The sequence below is a fragment of the Liolophura sinensis genome, chromosome 6 (genome assembly GCF_032854445.1).
Source record: "Liolophura sinensis isolate JHLJ2023 chromosome 6, CUHK_Ljap_v2, whole genome shotgun sequence".
NCBI lineage: Eukaryota > Metazoa > Mollusca > Polyplacophora > Chitonida > Chitonidae > Liolophura > Liolophura sinensis.
Window position 1 is genome coordinate 60643721 of NC_088300.1, and position 21126 is coordinate 60664846.

A 21126-nucleotide genomic window follows, 5' to 3' on the forward strand; every position below is an offset into this window, starting at 1 on the left:
ACACAGATGCTTGTGTAAAGATTCTCATTTTGAGAATGGACGGCCGTGGAGACTTGTGCACCCTTTACTTTCGTCTTGGTTTATGCCATTCGGATATCCTGTTGTTCCCTGCACCTATAAGTGGTAATTCATAAGGCAATAATATCGTTTTAATGGATGGTAAGATTTCGTTATCACGGATTACTTATCCCTTTTAGTTTAGTAATAGTAATCCGTTATAACGAATTAGCCAATCGTATCTTGCTATTCCGAGAAAACGAAATAGTAATACGTTAAAACAGAATAATAATCAGTTATATCAATTAGCAAATCGTTATAACGGATTGTCAATACGTTATAACGATTTGCTAATTCGCTATAACGATTTAATAATTTGTTAAAACGGAATAGTAATCTGGTTTAGCGGATTAGTTGGACACATTTTATTTATTTACAGTGGCACCAATAGCCCTCCGTATCAGCCTGACATTTTTTCGTGCGCATTACTTTATGTTATTTTTTTTTTTCATGGGGATATAAGTATTAGTATGGTACAAATTTTTTTTAAGAAAACCTAATTAAATGAAGAAATGTTTGTGAGACTTTCTTTACGTGAAGTTTATTGCATTGTGGTGTATAATTGTTATGAATTGTGGTGCTATCATTATGTTCATTTAACTGAATTGTAGGCTCAACTTTCGGCCTTTCCAAACAACGAAATGCAATGAGGTCACCGTCACGGCCCTCACGTGGACAAATGCAGCTTGAGCTTGTAGTTGGGTTTGATTCGTGGTTGCGCGCCACTACATATTGAGTGACTTCCGCTTTGATTTTCGCTGAATTTTCGAATCTGAAGGTAATGTGAGAAGGGCACTTAAGCGTTTTCCATACAGTTATTGTCTTGTAAAAATGTATATTCTTGTCTCAAATGTATACTAATGTAAGTTTATCAGCCGAAAATCATGTCGAATGTGTCTTTGCCTTTATTTTCCCACGATTGATAGAGCGTGGTCTGTGTGTTGTTGTTGTATTTTGTGATGTCGGACATGGTTTAGGTCATTTAAGAAATGATGGCTGCAATAAAAAACGAAGTGTCCATTGTCCATTGACGAGGAGCATTCACTACGCATACGCAGCCGAGCCCAAAAACAACGGGCACTTCCCTTTTTGACTGTAGTTATCACAACATAGTGAATGAAGCCATTGTTTCAATTCTAACATTAGTCATAGTGAAATCTAGATGGAGTTAGTTAGCCCGAGACCTCGGTGTAAGGGTGACTTATATATGCTGATAGGCGGGGACCACTGACCTCCCTTAGCCTGAGAGCTATACAAACCCAATCCCGTTTAATGCTTACAAAAGAGCCACCCCCTCATTCAGTTCTGATGCATGTGCATTAGATTCGTCCTGAATACACACAAAGCACAGCAATTCTGAAAGCTAAAATATTTACGCTTAATTTGCCTTAATCATGTGTCTGTGATACATTGACAGACGAAAAGTTAAGGGACACAAATATCAGCAAAGTCCAGGCCGTGGAGACATATTTGATGGGTAATTTGTGTCCCAAATACCATTACTAGCTCTTACAGCAACTGCATCAGGTTATTTAAACGGAGCACGCTCCGACGTTGGTTTGGGGCCATCCTTGGCCAATTAAAATTTTGCCAAACCTAATGTCAGAGCAGTCTTGAACTAACCTCTTTCCCACTCGAAGCAGTCAATCCATTTTCTCTGCTAGCTCTGTGGGGCTGTATTTATGTAGAAACACAGCCTCACATGAAAGCATTGACTGTACATGACTGCATCATCTGTCATGCATGCACCATGTTTGAAATTTCCATATGATCACTCAGCAATACTTGGAAGTTATCTGTTTCATAAGGCCCATAAGGAGGCCCTGCCAAAAAAAAACGAAGTCATGGCTGGCTGTCTCCAAGTATTGCTGAACGAACATCCATAGAACATCCTTGACATTTAACATATTTATACACTGTCAAACATTAACGATGTACACAAAGAAATTTTGGTCCTGTCACAAGTGCAAGGCTTGATAGTAGTCATATCCTGTTTACATTTACAGATTAATCATGGCTGAAACACCCAGTGAGTTTAAGCTGAAAAACCCTCCAATGGATGGAGTGTCTGCTGTTAAATTTGGTCCTAACTCCAGCCAGCACCTGCTGGTATCATCATGGGACTGCACTGTGCGGCTATATGATGTCATCAGTAACAATATGAGGTTGAGCTTCCCACAGCAAGCCCCAGTCCTCGATTGCTGTTTTCATGTATGTACATGGGCTTGGTTGTTCAAAAGTGTATTAGATAATACTGATATTAAGTTATATTATATATTAATATATTAATTTAACAAAAACCCAGCTACCAAATGGAACAGTAGCAGACTTAGTTCATATTAATAAACTGTTCCACAATTATTTGAGCCAAGTGCAAAACTGAAGACTTCAAGTTAAATCTGCTATGAAGTCTCAAGACTGTTTTGAACAACCAGCTGGTTCATATTACAAAACATGAAAAAATGACTTAAAGTAAATAGTAACAAAGAAAATATGCATTAAATACACATGTAGTCTCTTTGACAGTGGTTGTTCTGAACATATATTTGAAACTTGGCAGATCCAGTATGGTCATGCATATGCACGGTACAAAGGAAGACTTTGCTGGCTCAAAGCGAAGTCCTTATAGTATGGAAAGTTTCTCTGTTGTCTTATTAATTTCATTGTCTAACTTTCCTGACCATTTTTCAGGATTCAGTTCGAGCGTATAGTGGAGGATTGGACAAAGTTCTGAAAACTTTTGATTTTAACACTAATGCAGGTAAGTGTGTCTGCAATAAAAGTATGATTGTTGCCAGCGAGAAAAAGTTGTATTATCAGCATGTCAATAAAAATAGTTGATAGTTTAATTTTGACCCAATGCATGTCTTTATCTGCTTGTCAGTAAAAATAGTTGATAGTTTAATTTTGAACCAATACATGTCTTCATCCTATGGAATTCAATCAGCAGACTGATACACAGGTTTTTAAGTATGATATCAAAACTGGCCTTTTTTCTGGGCCTCCTTTTCTCTGGTGTAAGTTGAGAACAACATCATTGTCAAGTCAGGCTGTCTGGAGTGTGGTGTGTAAAATCAAGCTAATAAGTGAAGAAAATAAGCATGAAACCTGTATGTGTATGGCACCGTATAAAGTAGTGTTAGCTGGTATTCTGACGTCTGGAGCAATATTCATCTGCTCAGATTACATTCACATCATGATCTACTTGTAATAAATTTGTCGTTGTCGTTCTCGCTATTTTCATCCGCCTCGACAAATTTTATAGCAGCAATGAATGGACTCCAAAGTACATGTGTTTTCATTGGTGGTCCACTATTATGAGTAACTATTGTATATATTCCCTATTGTTGTGTTTGTACAGAGAGAAGTGTAGGAATGCATGACGCCCCTATACGCTGTGTTGAGTTCTGCCCAGATGCTAATGTCATTGTCACAGGAAGTTGGGATTCTACTGTCAAACTATGGGACCCACGGACACCCTGTAATGCTGGCACCTTCTCACAACCTGACAAGGTAGGTGGACTCGCATCATGTCCGCAGGTTTTTTTGTTTATCCAGTTTCAATTGAAATTCTGTTTTTTGTGCCTGATTATACACATACTGTTACTTGTTCAGAGATATGACCTGAAATGTACTGGTAATTCCTCAAAAATTACTGCATTATTTACAAAAAAATTAAGTTTAATACAGTTTATTTAATTTTTTTTTTTAATAGACATTCTTGCTAGAATGTTTCATATGTCAAAGAAGTAATTTTTGCAGCAACTCTACTATGACATTTTCAAAGATATTAATCTAGAAAAACCGATTTTAATTCAGGAAAGCCTTATGTCTACTGAAAGTAGTCATCTTGTGAGAGTTTTTAAGGTATGAGATATAAAGACCTTGATTTTTAGAAGTTTAATACAAATCAAACAGTTTTATTTCTAAAGTTTTGCCTGCTTTGAAAATCCTGACATTTTCATTTAAGTTATATCATTCTCTGTTACAGGTATACACCTTGTCTGTTTGTGGGGACAGACTAATTGTTGGAACTGCAGGGAGAAAGATTTTGGTTTGGGATCTCCGAAATATGGGTTATGTACAACAACGACGAGAATCCAGCCTGAAATATCAGACACGATGCATTCGAAGTTTCCCTAACAAACAAGGCTATGTTCTCAGCTCCATTGAAGGTACCACTACATACATCAATACTTTGTAACTTTTGTGCGGTGCTTTTGGATTGGACACATCATAAGATTATTAGCAAGTAGCCAGTTTTCAACACAGACTCAGACCATAACAAAGACTTAATAATATGCAGTATTAGTAATTACTTGTTATAAAGTGTTCACCATCCTTTGGGGTCCAAGCGAGCACTGGTTGGTTTTGGAGCCAATCCAGTATGACTGGTTATGCATGTTGTGAGATGGAATCTGGTGTCTTCAGCATGGTGTTTTAGAGAGGCAGCACCATGCACATGTCATTGTGGACATTGGGAGCTGCATGGGAAGAATCCAAGGGATGGTGAAAGGGACATTCAACTCAAACCTTTAAGTTGGGAACCTTTGTCTTGTGAATTGTTTTACACCAGGCACCCCAGTTTCCTCACTGTCTGCCATAAAAAATTTATTTTACACATCAGTCAAATAAATAAAAGCCCAAGCTACCAGGCAGCTAAACTGTTAAAGGCTCTTGCATAAAGGATAAAGTGTTATCTAACTCTCATTTCTCTGCTCCCAGGTCGTGTTGCAGTGGAGTACTTGGATCCCAGCCCTGAGGTACAGAAGAAGAAATATGCATTTAAATGTCACCGTGTGAAGGAGCAGGGCAAAGAGAAGATCTACCCTGTCAATGCTATAGCCTTCCATAACGTCCACAACACATTTGCCACAGGCGGCTCTGACGGCATTGTGAACATCTGGGACGGCTTTAATAAGAAGAGACTGTGTCAGTTCCACAAGTAAGTCTTTCTGTTTGTCAGTCCCCGGAGACAGATTCAGCAAAGCCAGTTTTGACATAAATCAGTCAGTTCCTGAATCATGCATTTAAGGCTTATTTGAATGTTTTTTTATACTCTAATGCATCACCTAGACTTCATCTGGGCACAGTGTCACAAAACGGCGTACAACTTTTTTTTATCATACAATTGTCGTACGATATTTTGTGTGTCACCATTACTGTACCGTTGCCCTACATGTGGGGTTATCGTACATGCAGGATATCTATGTGAAACGGGGTCCCGATGAGGATGGAGAGTTTGAAATATATTTGAGTCACACCAGCCCCTGATAAAGTTGGAGACCAATATACAGCTCTTCGTCATTACAGCACTTTCTCATTACAGCACTGTTGTTATGGGGACAAACCTGCCTGGCATGCTGTTTATGGTGCGCACTACATGATGTTCGTTTGCCACCTAAAACCTGTATGATATATAATATAGGAACAGATACAGTGACAAATGAGCGAAATATCATGGCTTTCGGTGAATAATTAGTCAAGATAGTCAAGCATCAGAGTGTAAAGAAGATACAAAATCTGGAGGCTGTGTTATACGGAATTACGTGTTTGTAATGAACTGTGTTATAATGAGAGAGGGTGTACACGTAACTACAGTGTACTGTGCGTAGTCGTTAAGGCAAGCCAATGAGTGTTCTGTCCTCCAAGAAATTTATCGTATCATAGACACTTTTTCTGGGAGATAATTGTCCCTGCTGTATATGTGATAGGGACAGTAAATCTTCAGTCTTTTCAACCCATTCGCACGTGGGAAGGTCAGCCAGGGTATCCTCCCACCATAATGCTGGCCGCCATCGTATAAGAGAAGTACAAAACGCCAATTAAATAAATCAATAACCTTTCCAACCACTAAAGCACTTTTTTCAGGGGAATTTATACATACGTTTATTATGAAAATGACGCTGGAAATGATTTGTTTGTGTCGCTCAAGATGCAGGCTTCATAGGACTGTGCAGATTATTTCTCTACACCACATAGTTCTTTGGGAATGTTTCAGAACATTGGTGGCATAGGCATTGAAAGGGTTGAAGAATTAATATGATTAGGGTTGTTGTTGAAATACTACATTAAAGTGACAGACGGCACCTGACTAATGTTTATGTCCACTGAAAAAACTACCATTTAAAGTATCTTAAACTGGCATTAAATATTTTTCTAGATTTTTTAAGTCTAGTAAAGGTTTAGTGAAACTTTTTCTGGACACAGCCTCAGCGCGTCTCCATTATCCACAGCAAGATGACATCTCATTTACTATATGTATATCTCATTTATTATATTTGTTATAGTTAAAGCAGTAGCCTGTGGCAGATAAAAGTTGTGGATTTTGATGATGATGGACTGAGTGACAAATAGCTTTCTTGGAAATTGCAAATTGCTGGAAGCATATTTCTTTCACTGCTTGAACTGTCATTTCACAGTGCTGTATCACAGTAGCCCATACATGTAGATGCACGGGCAGGGTATTCCTGGTGCAGATCCTGACCTCTGGAGGGGTTGTGCTGGTGATTTTAACCCCTACTAAATGTGTACAAAATTACAATAGGATTGTTGTAGAACTAGATTCATGCTTAATTCTGAAACAAATGGAAATAAATGTAAGCATAACTGAGGCTGATCTAAGCATTAGACTGTTGCAGGATTTTATGCTTCAGTTTTGAAGTGGTGGCTTCTAAGATGAGAGCAGTGCTGACCTAGTTATCGCGGATGTCAGAGAAAGTACCTCAGCTTAAACATGGCGTTTCAAGAATTTTACTGTATTTTATAAAAAGAAACAGGAAAAATTATCCCTTATATGTAAGAAAGACAAAGGAGAAAAATTTAAATTCTTCAATTCTAGTAAATATAGAGAAAAAATAATTATATCATAAGAATTCATTAATTTTAAGCATTGTTCACTGAGATGCCTTCTTCCCATTCTCGTAAACCTTTGGCATCCCTAATGAATTTATCACTGGATCTGATGTTTGTTATTTAGGAACTGCTGACTAAGCGCTAAAATGAACGACAATAGTGTATGTGGATAATTTGAACAGCATGTCTAAGTAAGCCTAGGGTTCACTGAAGGGATCTCTGATGAATGCAGTGTGGGCCGAGATGGTATGCTGTTGTCTGACATAATTTGTGATACCGCCGTTGAATATTACACAACTTGTAAATCAACTAATTTTACTTCTGTGGTGGTCTGTAAATGATACAGACCTGGCCCACAACACTTTATGAAATAGCCCTTCCGCTACACGGAACTAAATTGCTGTAAATGATCTCAAAGTGAGTAGTCCTGTGTTGTCATGTGTCACTTCATGGAGTGAATGGGCAAATGCGGTGTCACAGTTTAGGCCCTGCAGTCTGATAGGAACGTGTTTGATTGGATAAAATTCTCGAGATATCTTCTTCTATTCTCACCTGCCATTTGTGCAATATTGTCATTTTGTTCTATGTGTTATTCGGTGAAATCTCATTAAAATAATAAAGTATGATACTTTTTAGAAAGCTTGAGAATCCTGCTTTCGATTGAAACATGTTTTAGCCAGTTGCTGTCTTGCCCTTTAAAGCACTAATATGATTTGTACCATAAGTGAACGTTTTATGATGTTGAGATGGGCCTACATGTATGTCACATGTATAATTGTTGAATTCATGAAAAGTTTACTCACCCAGCTAGGCTGAACTACAAACGGTGCATCAGTTTTCTTCTTGCTGTTTGTTGAAACCAAGTAAAACAGTGTGTTTAGTTGTATCTGAGTGATATTTGGATTTTGAAGTTATGTTATGCAATTCTGGACAAATATTTTAAATACTTGCAGGCCAGAAAATGTGCGGATTGAATCTTCTTTGTGTCAGAGAGTACTCTCTGTCATTGTCAGAGTGTTCATTAAGTTCACAGAACTGATTAGACCATGTTTACCGTATGTGGGAAGGTCTGCCAGTAACCTGCGGATGGTTGTGGGTTTCCTCCCACCATAATGCTGTATACATGTAAGTGAAATATTCTTGAGTACGGCATAAAACACCAATCAAACAAAAGTAAATAAATAAATAGATTATGTTTAACATTATAATACAGCATTATCTTATTTATTTTGTCTTTCTTTTTGTCCCCTCAGATATCCCACTAGTATCGCCTCCCTTGCATTCAGTCAGGATGGTTCTGTGTTAGCGATTGCGTCCTGCTTCATGTATGAACAGGAAGAACCTCCAGAGGTTACTGAAGAGGCTGTGTTCATCCGGAACGTGAACGACCAGGAAACCAAACCCAAGTCATGAACACAATGAACTCCTCTTCCTCCTTCATCATACATCATCATCGTATATAATTGTAAACTGGTGGACTTTCCAAAGGTGGATTCTAGACATATCTGGCTGTTCACATTTTTATTTATACATTTATAAAGAGCTTAAAGACAATATTGGACACACTGATTCCCTGAATAGTTGGAAGAGAGCAAATTTGGACATACTGTTTCTCTTACCAGCTGGAGAAGAGAAAATTTGGACACACTGATTCCCTGAATAGTTGGAAGAGAGCAAACTTGGACATACTGTTTCTCTCACTAGCTGGAGAAGGGCAAATTTGGACATAATGTTTCTTTCACCAGCTGGAGAAGAGCAAATTTGGACATGCTGATTCTCTGAATAGGTGGAGAAGAGCAAATTTGGACATGCTGTTCCTCTCACTAGCTGGAGAAGAGCAAATTTGGACATGCTGTTTCTCTGAATAGGTGGAGAAGAGCAAATTTGGACATGCTGTTCCTCTCACTAGCTGGAGAAGAGCAAATTTGGACATGCTGTTTCTCTCACTAGCTGGAGAAGAGTAAATTTGGACATGCTGATTCTCTGAATAGGTGGAAAAGTGCAAATTTGGACGTGCTGTTTCTCTGAATATCTGAGAAAAAAAGGGAAATACGGATATGCTGCCTTTACAGATAGCTGGGGAAATGGCTAGTGTTTCAATTTCAGTTCCATGCATTACCTGTAATATTTCATTTTCAGAGACTTTCACTAAAGCAGTCACTCACGTCCAGCTCATGCTGGCTTGCTCTTCACCCATGCGTGAGAAAAGCTACCTGTGGATGGTCGTGGATTTCCCCCAGTTTCTGCTCAGCGTCCTCAAACCTAGCTCTGTAGGGCTGGTTGATGACGTATACTATCACAGCCCTGTCTTGGTCCATAAGCTTACCTTGAACACCTCTTTACTTCCCTTGCTTATATACAATTTGTCTGTCTGTACTCATAGTCAACGCAGCTATCAGTTCCAGGTAGCTGTTCCCATGTGTCATTACTAATAAACCCACACAAGCATAAAACTATAGTGGAAACTGGATAAATTCCAACTCCCATGTTTGAATGCCTGCTCCTCACAGCCCACACAAGGGAGATAACTACTGACATTACTAGCAATTAGTATATTTTGTACATCTTGTTTAATCTGTTCCTTAATTGTTTGAGAATTTTTTTTTTATTCCTCAGTGTTGATTATGGGTCCCTTCTATGTCATTACTGGTGAGACTGATCCTAAACAATCAGCCAGTATGCTTGTCAAAAGGTCTAACTTGCCTAGTAGTGGCAGTGGTAATTGTATACAATGTACATGATTCCCCTCACTGTGAGGAGTATGCATTTAAACATAGTGGTTGGAGTTAGAATTTATCCAGTTTCCACTAGTTTCATGCTTGTGTGGGTTTACCAGTGATGACACATGGAAACACCTACCTGAAACTGATTGCTGAGAAGACTATGAGAACAGACAGACACATTACTTGGCGGCCAACAGTAGTGTATTGAAGCCAGCACTCAAAGTACAGAGGTGTTCAGGGTAAGCTTATGGAACAAGGCAGGGCTGTGATAGTACACGAAATCACAGCCCTACAAAGCTACATCAAACCATAATACTAGTCACTGTGGTACAAGTGAAATATTCTTGAGTGGCCTCTTTTTCATCTTAGTCTCATCCCTGTATTTTGTCATCACTCAAATGAGAACAGATATTTTGGACATCTAGGAACCAATCCAAAAAAACTTTACCCACCTACAAAGATACTGAGGTTTACCTTATTCCACCACAAAAATGCATTTTTACCATTGTCAGACGAAACACTGCACCACAAAAATGCATTTTTACCATCGTCAGACGAAGACTGCACCACAAAAATGCCTTTTTACCATCGTCAGACAAACACTGCACCATAAAAATGCATTTTTACCATCGTCAGACAAACACTGCACCATAAAAAATGCATTTTTACCATCGTCAGACGAAGACTGCACCACAAAAATGCATTTTTACCATCGTCAGACAAACACTGCACCATAAAAATGCATTTTTACCATCGTCAGACAAACACTGCACCATAAAAATGCATTTTTACCATCGTCAGACGAAGACTGCACCATAAAAATGCATTTTTACCATCGTCAGACAAACACTGCACCATAAAAATGCATTTTTACCATCGTCAGACGAAGACTGCACCATAAAAATGCATTTTTACCATCGTCAGACGAACACTGCACCACAAAAATGCATTTTTACCATCGTCAGACGAACACTGCACCACAAAAATGCATTTTTACCATCGTCAGACGAACACTGCACCACAGAAATGCATTTTTACCATCGTCAGACAAACACTGCACCACAAAAATGCATTTTTACCATTGTCAGACAAACACTGCAATGGCTATTCTGTCAATAAAGGAAGAAAAACAATGTAAAAAATGTCAGAAATGTTTGTTTTTATTTCTTTGAGACATTTTTACAGCCTTAAGTACTGTTTTTGATTGTTGAGCTGCATACCTAAATTTGGAATTTTTTTTCCATAACCTCGTTTACACCATCCAGTGACGATTAGACAGTTTGTATTAGTTACTACTAATTCATGTATGTTCTACAAGCCAGGAATCACTACCACTGTTCTCACTGGTTACCAAAATCTGCAATTGATTATTGCCCCCTTGTATATAATAAATAAAACCTTAAAAATTAAAGTTTGGGGATTATCATTTTTTTAAATACATTTGACCACCATGGCTTGGGTTGAGTTTTCATCAGAATCAAAAGCCAGTGGTATAGTGGTTGGAGCACTGTGACAACCTGGGTTGAGTTATAATCAAAATCAAAAGCCAGTGGTATAGTTGTTAGAGCACTGTGACAACCTGCTTGGCTACCATGATAACATGAGCTCTACAGACTTAAAGGTGGAGAAAACATAAAAAAACTACAAAAGTTCAGATGAAAGATTGCAAAAAGTTAGTGATAAATGTGGTCTTCAATATCTTTATTGATTTTTCTTTAAAGACAAGACACTTGAAAATATTTTTGCATGGTGGGTATTTGGGATCACCTTTCGTTGTGTATAGTCTTTGTGTAATGTTATAAATGCGGATCTAATACATGTTTTAATAAAAATATTACCACTTGAATCTGTGTTTTTTTCAGATAAGAAATGTGTTCAACCTGGATTTTGATCATATTTATATTTTTAATATATCCATAAATATCATTAGAATGGAGATTAAATGCATATGTTTGGATAAACAACAAATTTCCATTCAAATAAATTTATTAGACATGCACAACATTCTTACTTGGGACATGATGATGCAACGGCGATAAATACCAAAAGGTGGTCCACCATGCAAAAATATTTCCAAAGACTCTTTAAATCAAGAAAAAACATTAAAGGCCATATTTCCAAATAAGTTTAGAAGCTCTTTGATCAGATTTTGACATAATTTTTATGTTTTCTTCTCCTTTAGGTCTTTATCTTCCAAAGAACTTACTGCACTGTCTCAGAATTTATGATAACAAAACTGAAAATGAAGATTTAAGTCCAAACCTAAGTTTTGGAAGTTTTTACCAGACATTAAGATTAAGTCTGACTTAAATGTAAAACAAAAAAGGATCATGACCCTGTTCTTCTGATTTCCATGAACAGTTTCTGATTTCCATGAGCAGTTTCTGATTTCTGATTTCCATGAACAGTTTCTGATTTCCATGAACAGTTTCTGATTTCCATGAACAGTTTCTGATTTCCATGAACAGTTTCTTTTACCCTTTAACATTTAACTTCCAGATTTTGCTCAGGCGATGCAAGTAAACCAAACATTGCTTGAGCTCTAATCTGCAAAGACAAGCTGTCAGGGTTGGAGGTCGAATGGTAGAGTGTCTACCTTGGGGTCGGGAGACCTAGGATCAAACCCGAGTCGGGTCAGATTTAAACGGCAAAGAAAACATTATAAAGTATTTATCAAAAGACCATGAAATACTGTCCACAAAAACAGTTTGATTTCTTGTTTTTTTGGTTTTTTTTGAAATTTTTCTAACCAACTAAACTACATGTAAAACATAGGATTCCATAAGGGTCTGTTAAGACCCAGAGGGTATCAGTGACGTCACAGCAATATATTTGAATTGAAATAGTTTGTTTTAAGATCTATTTGTTGAATGCGTTCATAGCTCTTAATGAAGTGTTTCGAATGATGAAATACTAGTATAGCAATCTATGTGTCAAGTGGCAAATAGCTGGAGTGACTTCTCCTGTCTCAGAAGGTCAGAAAAGGCCAAAGAATCCAAAGTATTAACTGCATTTTACTAGGTCAAAAAATATTCTAAAAAAATAATCAGACTATTATCCCAGACACTGACATGTACTTTATGCTGGTGTGTTCTTTTCCATTAACAATTCATAGGATCTGCCTTTGCAGTTGTTTTTAGTTGTTCACATCTTTACAGGATAGACCAAACCAGTAATATCACTGGTCTGAATCCCAGTACTGAATGCTCAGCAGGTCTGCTGGTCAACAGTACCAAAACAGTACATACACTTCATTTACTCAATTTATAATTGAAGAAAGAAAAAAAAACTTTCTGGAATTGTTTGCACACATTTACAAAATAATTTATTTCATGAACAGTGTACAGGTTATAAAATGAGGCCTAAAGTCACATTGAGGAACATGCGACAATTACAGTGCAATAATACAAGAGTTCATAATAAGAGTAGTTAACATCATCAGCTTGGGTTACATTCAACATCGCCATCTTTACTGGCCTTTATTTTGAGTAGTTCCTCTTGAACAGATTTCTCCATAGCCAAGATCTCAGAGGGCTTTTTGTACTGAAAAAAAATGAAGAAAAAAACATTACATTTAGTAGCAAAAACGACTATAATCATACAATGGTGTCAGTATACAGTGACTGGGTGGGCCACGTCATGTCTGGTGTCCTCTGCAGGGTATTCTGGTAAAACAGCAATGTAAACACAGGTGTCAGTATACAGTGACTGGGTGGGTCACGTCATGTCTGGTGTCTTCTGCAGGGTATTCTGGTAAAACAGCAATGTAAACACAGGTGTCAGTATACAGTGACTGGGGTGGGCCACGTCATGTCTGGTGTCCTCTGCAGGGTATTCTGGTAAAACACCAATGTAAACACAGGTGTCAGTATACAGTGACTGGGTGGGTCACGTCATGTCTGGTGTCTTCTGCAGGGTATTCTGGTAAAACAGCAATGTAAACACAGGTGTCAGTATACAGTGACTGGGTGGGTCACGTCATGTCTGGCGTCTTCTGCAGGGTATTCTGGTAAAACCCCACTGTAAACACAGGTGTCAGTATACAGTGACTGGGTGGGCCACGTCATGTCTGGTGTCCTCTGCAGGGTATTCTGGTAAAACAGCAATGTAAACACAGGTGTCAGTATACAGTGACTGGGTGGGTCACGTCATGTCTGGTGTCTTCTGCAGGGTATTCTGGTAAAACCCCACTGTAAACACAGGTGTCAGTATACAGTGACTGGGTGGGCCACGTCATGTCTGGTGTCTTCTGCAGGGTATTCTGGTAAAACACAGGTGTCAGTATACAGTGACTGGGTGGGCCACGTCATGTCTGGTGTCTTCTGCAGGGTATTCTGGTAAAACCCCACTGTAAACACAGGTGTCAGTATACAGTGACTGGGTGGGCCATGTCATGTCTGGCATCTTCTGCAGGGTATTCTGGTAAAACACAGGTGTCACTATACAGTGACTGAGTGGGCCACGTCATGTCTGGCGTCTTCTGCAGGGTATTCTGGTAAAACCCCACTGTAAACACAGGTGTCAGTATACAGTGACTGGGTGGGTCATGTCATGTCTGGCGTCTTCTGCAGGGTATTCTGGTAAAACACCACTGTAAACACAGGTGTCAGTATACAGTGACTGGGTGGGTCATGTCATGTCTGGCGTCTTCTGCAGGGTATTCTGGTAAAACACCACTGTAAACACAGGTGTCAGTATACAGTGACTGGGTGGGTCATGTCATGTCTGGCGTCTTTTGCAGGGTATTCTGGTAAAACACCACTGTAAACACAGGTGTCAGTATACAGTGGCTGGGTGGGCCACGTCATGTCTGGTGTCTTCTGCAGGGTATTCTGGTAAAACCCCACTGTAAACACAGGTGTCAGTATACAGTGACTGGGTGGGCCACATCATGTCTGGCGTCTTCTGCAGGGTATTCTGGTAAAACACAGGTGTCAGTATACAGTGACTGGGTGGGCCACATCATGTCTGGTGTCTTCTGCAGGGTATTCTGGTAAAACACCACTGTAAACACAGGTGTCAGTATACAGTGACTGGGTGGGCCACGTCATGTCTGGCGTCTTCTGCAGGGTATTCTGGTAAAACCCCACTGTAAACACAGATGTCAGTATACAGTGACTGGGTGGGCCACGTCATGTCTGGTGTCTTCTGCAGGGTATTCTGGTAAAACACCACTGTAAACACAGGTGTCAGTATACAGTGACTGGGTGGGCCACGTCATGTCTGGCGTCTTCTGCAGGGTATTCTGGTAAAACACCACTGTAAACACAGGTGTCAGTATACAGTGACTGGGTGGGTCATGTCATGTCTGGTGTCTTCTGCAGGGTATTCTGGTAAAACCCCACTGTAAACACAGGTGTCAGTATACAGTGACTGGGTGGGCCACGTCATGTCTGGTGTCTTCTGCAGGGTATTCTGGTAAAACACCACTGTAAACACAGGTGTCAGTAAACAGTGACTGGGTGGGCCACGTCATGTCTGGTGTCTTCTGCAGGGTATTCTGGTAAAACACCACTGTAAACACAGGTGGCAGTATACAGTGACTGGGTGGGTCATGTCATGTCTGGTGTCTTCTGCAGGGTATTCTGGTAAAACCCCACTGTAAACACAGGTGTCAGTATACAGTGACTGGGTGGGCCACGTCATGTCTGGCGTCTTCTGCAGGGTATTCTGGTAAAACACAGGTGTCAGTATACAGTGACTGGGTGGGCCACGTCATGTCTGGTGTCTTCTGCAGGGTATTCTGGTAAAACACCACTGTAAACACAGGTGTCAGTAAACAGTGACTGGGTGGGCCACGTCATGTCTGGTGTCTTCTGCAGGGTATTCTGGTAAAACACCACTGTAAACACAGGTGGCAGTATACAGTGACTGGGTGGGTCATGTCATGTCTGGTGTCTTCTGCAGGGTATTCTGGTAAAACCCCACTGTAAACACAGGTGTCAGTATACAGTGACTGGGTGGGCCACGTCATGTCTGCCGTCTTCTGCAGGGTATTCTGGTAAAACACAGGTGTCAGTATACAGTGACTGGGTGGGCCACGTCATGTCTGGTGTCTTCTGCAGGGTATTCTGGTAAAACACCACTGTAAACACAGGTGTCAGTATACAGTGACTGGGTGGGTCATGTCATGTCTGGCGTCTTCTGCAGGGTATTCTGGTAAAACACCACTGTAAACACAGGTGTCAGTATACAGTGACTGGGTGGGCCACGTCATGTCTGGTGTCTTCTGCAGGGTATTCTGGTAAAAACCCCACTGTAAACACAGGTGTCAGTATACAGTGACTGGGGTGGGCCACATCATGTCTGGTGTCCTCTGCAGGGTATTCTGGTAAAACCCCACTGTAAACACAGATGTCAGTATACAGTGACTGGGTGGGCCACGTCATGTCTGCCGTCTTCTGCAGGGTATTCTGGTAAAACACCAATGTAAACACAGGTGTCAGTATACAGTGACTGGGTGGGTCACGTCATGTCTGGTGTCTTCTGCAGGGTATTCTGGTAAAACAGCAATGTAAACACAGGTGTCAGTATACAGTGACTGGGTGGGTCACGTCATGTCTGGCGTCCTCTGCAGGGTATTCTGGTAAAACACCACTGTAAACACAGGTGTCAGTATACAGTGACTGGGTGGGCCACGTCATGTCTGGTGTCTTCTGCAGGGTATTCTGGTAAAACACCAATGTAAACACAGGTGTCAGTATACAGTGACTGGGTGGGCCACGTCATGTCTGCCGTCTTCTGCAGGGTATTCTGGTAAAACACCACTGTAAACACAGGTGTCAGTATACAGTGACTGGGTGGGCCATGTCATGCCTGGTGTCTTCTTTACGGTATCTTAGTAAGACAACACTGTAAACAAAGGTGTCTATACAGTAACTGGTTGGGCCACATCATGTCTGGTGTCTTCTGCACAGTACTCTAGTGAGACAGCACTGAAAACACAGCTCTCAGTATAGAGTGACTGGGTGGGCCATGACATGTCTGATGTCTTCGGCAAGGTATTTTTGTGAGACAGAACTGTAAACATATGAAAGTTGGCACATTGGTCTCCTACCAGAAGTCACCATTTTAATGAACCAAGCCTGACGATGAAAGAGAATGTAAATGCCAGGCAAACAGACTGAGTCCTCAGGCAGTATTTGGGGTCCTTGTACATGAAGAACAGCTACTTACTGTAACTATGAGTGTGTTGTTGGCATATCCATGACTAAGATTCTGTTGGCTCAGAGGACACTTAGCTCTGTCCATGTCCGGTATGGAGAACTTCTTATAGTATCTGAAACACGGGACAAACACAGATGGAGATGCAGATTTCTTGCTGTATTTGAAACATGCGGACAATACAAATGGGATCACATACTAGCTAAAGACGAGTACTGTCTTTGAGCACAGTACTCAAGGTCATATTTGTGGATTTATCTCATTGGAGTTTTATGTTGTTTCACTTATACAACAACGGCCAAAATTATGGTGGGAGGAAATCAAACAGAGCTCAGGGAAACCCACGGCCATCCACAGGTTGCTGAAGGAACTTCACACGTAAGACTGGAGAGGAAGCCACCATGAGCTGGACTTAAACTCACCAATGCATTGGTGAGAGGCTCCTGAGTCACTGTGCTGCGCTAGCACACTAATAACTATATAATATGTGCTAACAGTTTTGTCAATATTTGTTACACAAAATCCTTTTGTTGTTTTAAACAGAATACTTTAACCACTTATAAAGAAATTATTAGTTTATTTAATGTTTTTTATCAGAATGTTAACATTTAGTGCGATGTATCAAAGCAAATCAACAGTATTTCAGATATTTCACTATCTTTCTTCTCTTACTTTTTGTTTGTAGTTTTAATCACAATCTGGTTTTGGTCCACAGAGACAAGGTAAGTATCTGAAGGGTAGGGTAGGTTTCTTACTCTCCACTGGTAGGCATCTTTTGTGTCTCTCCTCACAAATATAGGCTGCAACAGATAGATTAATAAACTTGATCTCACTTGATCTGTGCTATTACATAAGATCATTCTGTTTACTTATTGCTTGTTCAGCACAAGCAGAGCCCAGCCAGATAATGGGTATGTACATGTATGTTTTACCTCATACCTAAACAACTCTTCAGACAATTGACGGTAAAGAGTCATTTGGCATGTGTATATATATATACAATATGTATGTACTTTCTTGTGGCAGGGCAAGTCCAATGTGCTGCTGCCAAAGAAGAATCATGCCAGACACTAGACATGACACCCCAGCAATTCACATCACACTGAAACAAGGCCAACCAGTCTAGTTTTTTTGCTTCAACTTCTCAGTGCTGCCCACCAAGCGAGGCAGCATCAAGTACCCTTTTAAAAGTCGATGACCTGACCTGGTTATTATCCAAGGTCTTTTGACTTCAAGGCAAATGTTCTAACCACCAGGCCGCCGAAACTTCTCAGTTTAATGTACACTGTCATATGACAGAAAAAAGATAACCAAGCTTTAATCCACGATAGTATAAACTGCTACACTTAAATACATGTACCCACATTTGATGAACTTTCCACCAGTCCCTCAGACTCCACATTACGCGGCATTAACTCCTCCCCAATTTCATATTCCCATTTCTCAACACCCAGACTGCTTTTCTTTCTCCACTTGCGCACTGAAGCGAAAGGACACAAGTGAAGATACACATATATGTATACATCAGAGTATTTTGTACCTGGTCGCAAAAGCAAATCTGGAACACATCTAATATTAAATTGTCACTAACAATATACATGTACACTCTAGTTGTCTCACTTAGAATTAACAGGGTCCAGCATGGGCAGGAGTCCTATATTAGTGGTCACTTTGTGTTGCAGCACCTTCATTTTAGTTTCACTTTCATTTTTACGAGAATGAGTTTGTACACATGTTTGTGATGATGCATTGTAACTAGTGTCATCATGGTAATATACACAACATCTTTGCTTTAGAGAATTTCTACAAGAAATGTTTGTAATGTGCACACAGGTTTTGCCAAATTACAAGTTCTAACCCACACCCCTAGAGGGAGAACATGAATACGAGAATCCAGAGAACATTGTTTTAGGTGTTAGAAATGCACTATGAAGATCATTATCCTCTACAATAGAGCGAATTATCTCTCTATAATTCTACATAAACTTGTCTAAATTTAGAATGATCGATCATTTAAGTGTTAACTAGCAGTCTTTAACACCTCTGTCATGTAACCCCCTACGTGTGTTTTCCAGTATACTTTAAAAATGTTCAACATACCAATAATTTCATTGCTGCGCACATCATATTCTTCTGCCATCTCTAGACCATCTTGGAAGGTGTAATGGACCTTCTTGCGACCTTCATTTAGAACAGGATGTAATGTTATTACGTTTCAACTCATTAAATTCAATGTTGAATTTAGTAAGTGGAAAACTGTAAGCAACTGATGATCACATTTCGGTTCATCATATTTATCCAGTTAATGTGTATAAAATTTAAAAAAGCACACTCTCACCAAATTACAGATCTGTGAGATATATATATATATGGCCACATGGAAAAAAAGAACAGTAAAGTTACTTCTTATTCAAAATACACTCTAAATATGAAGATAATTTAGTTCAATAAAATTTCATTGGTGACTATGGTGACAGTTTTGTCCTTGAAATTCCTTGAAATTATTTCTGCCGCACACCTTTAAATGATAATATTGGCTGCATTATTGTCGAGGTGATGCTAGCCTCTAATCAGGCACTGTGAAAAACTGGGCTTGGAAGATGCTTCCTTAACCATCGATGTGTCTGTGAACTATCACATCATCACAATCAATGTTAAATTTAACTGAACTAAAAATCAGTTGTGTCAGTGTCACATGGAGTTTCTACTTTTTGTTGATATTCCTTAATTTGCCATTGTGTTGCCTGAAATTAGTTTGGTAACTGTCATCAAGCAATGCAGTTGCAAGAGTTACAGAGGGAAACAGCCCCAATTGTGTCGGATTGATGATTAGAAACATTTACTGCTGTTCTCACATGCATTAAAACTTTCCTAGCATAAATCAATGTCAAACATGTCGCTTGTGTACTTATAACTAACCTGTTGCGAGACTCACCTAATCAAAAGAGTCCATGCCATGGCAATCACAACTGTTCATGAAAATTCATAACATTTTCCAAGATTATACCAAAGAAATTAATGGGCCTGTCTCCATCAGGATGCCTTAACAAGACTGACCTTGAGGTCATTACATTTATCAGCCTAAATGCAGACAGATGTACGAGTCCAAGGATTATCCTTCTTGCATGACATTTTGAGTGGTCTCATTGATCATATGACCAACGGATGGAGATGGGGGCCACAGTAGGGTAGACACTGCAAATGTGATCTTGCCATAGACTATTTTTGGTGAGTGAGTGAGTACTTTGGGTTTAACATCGTACTTAACAATTTTTCAGTCATATGACGACCAAGGAATACTTAGAGGTTCATTTTTGGTTAAGCCATCCTATGAATAGGTTGGTAAGTTAGTACAAACATTCTTCTGACATTAATGCTAAGGAAATTTCAAAGTGTATGTGAACAACGGTAAATGTTTCATTCGGTTAATACCACATTTCTGGGGCTGTTTTCCTCCGTAACTCCAGCAACTGAGTTGCTCAATGTGGGCTGGGATTAAGATAGACATCTACCTTCACCCCAGATGTGAGTTACCCCCCTCTAGCAACTAGCATGAAATCGACAAGCAGATTTAGTGCCAGGACAGTCCTCCAAGATAAAATTCTGACATACATAGTGAGTGTTACGAACACACTGTCGACGCTGTTCACCCAATGGTCTAGATGAAGAAATGCCGTGAGTAGTGGATGGTAAAACTGGAACATGTGCGAACTTCATTATTAACATATTTCGAAGTAAAGTAATGCTCTCGTTAAACACGTTTTAGCTGGACGCCACCTGAAGTCTTGAAGTCTGAAAGTTATGACTAAAATACATGTATTAACGCTTTGCAGTAAAGTTTACCATCTTGTACAAGACACGTTTTCCGAGCAGTGCGAAGTTTGTCAAGCCACTCTGTCGCCATGTTGTTTATAGTAACAAGAAAGAGTTCATTAAGGGGAGACAACCTGTACTGACATAATTCAATAAAACGCCAGCATCGATATGCCGCCTAGTTTCAACAGCGGGTAGCTCTGCTTGACGTGAAGCACATTTCAGTACATGGCTTGCTTGCTCTAGAGGACCAGAATATTCTAAATACCGATGTGGTCCTTAAAGGCCATTTATCGGTGACTGGCACACCGAAACACCAACCAACCAACCGCCCATATATATCTTGCGGCCTGAACACACTATTTTGTAAAAGCAAACTGCTTAATTTCTTGCCTTTGGGAACACATATTTAACTTAAGAAGGTAAGTCCCACTGGATTATATTACCGGTGTATATTCCTGTACAGGTAAGCAACATTGTCATCATATGTCTACCGCTATACTTCAAATAGTGC

General features: G+C 39.7%; 2 protein-coding genes across 3 annotated transcripts; one reads left to right on the forward strand and one right to left on the reverse strand.

The window, feature by feature from the left end:
- The first annotated feature begins 803 nt into the window (after positions 1 to 803).
- On the forward strand, positions 804 to 10277 carry LOC135468171 (mitotic checkpoint protein BUB3-like). Its single transcript, XM_064746262.1, has 7 exons — positions 804 to 835; positions 2064 to 2268; positions 2749 to 2818; positions 3419 to 3570; positions 4049 to 4232; positions 4783 to 5002; positions 8166 to 10277. The coding sequence occupies exons 2-7, from the start codon at positions 2071 to 2073 to the stop codon at positions 8323 to 8325; spliced, it is 984 nt and encodes a 327-aa protein (XP_064602332.1). The 5' UTR covers positions 804 to 835; positions 2064 to 2070; the 3' UTR covers positions 8326 to 10277.
- A 339-nt stretch (positions 10278 to 10616) lies between these two features.
- LOC135468196 (protein DPCD-like) lies at positions 10617 to 20704 on the reverse strand. Of its 2 annotated transcripts, none has more exons than XM_064746310.1 (6): positions 20643 to 20704; positions 18900 to 18980; positions 18164 to 18279; positions 17472 to 17599; positions 16812 to 16914; positions 10617 to 13178 (listed from the first exon to the last, which is right to left on the reverse strand). In XM_064746310.1, the coding sequence occupies exons 1-6, from the start codon at positions 20701 to 20703 to the stop codon at positions 13074 to 13076; spliced, it is 594 nt and encodes a 197-aa protein (XP_064602380.1). In that variant the 5' UTR covers position 20704; the 3' UTR covers positions 10617 to 13073. The 2 variants fall into 2 exon arrangements, with proteins under 2 accessions (XP_064602380.1, XP_064602381.1); XM_064746311.1 differs by lacking the exon at positions 20643 to 20704 and adding an exon at positions 20412 to 20634.
- Between the last annotated feature and the right edge of the window lie 422 nt (positions 20705 to 21126).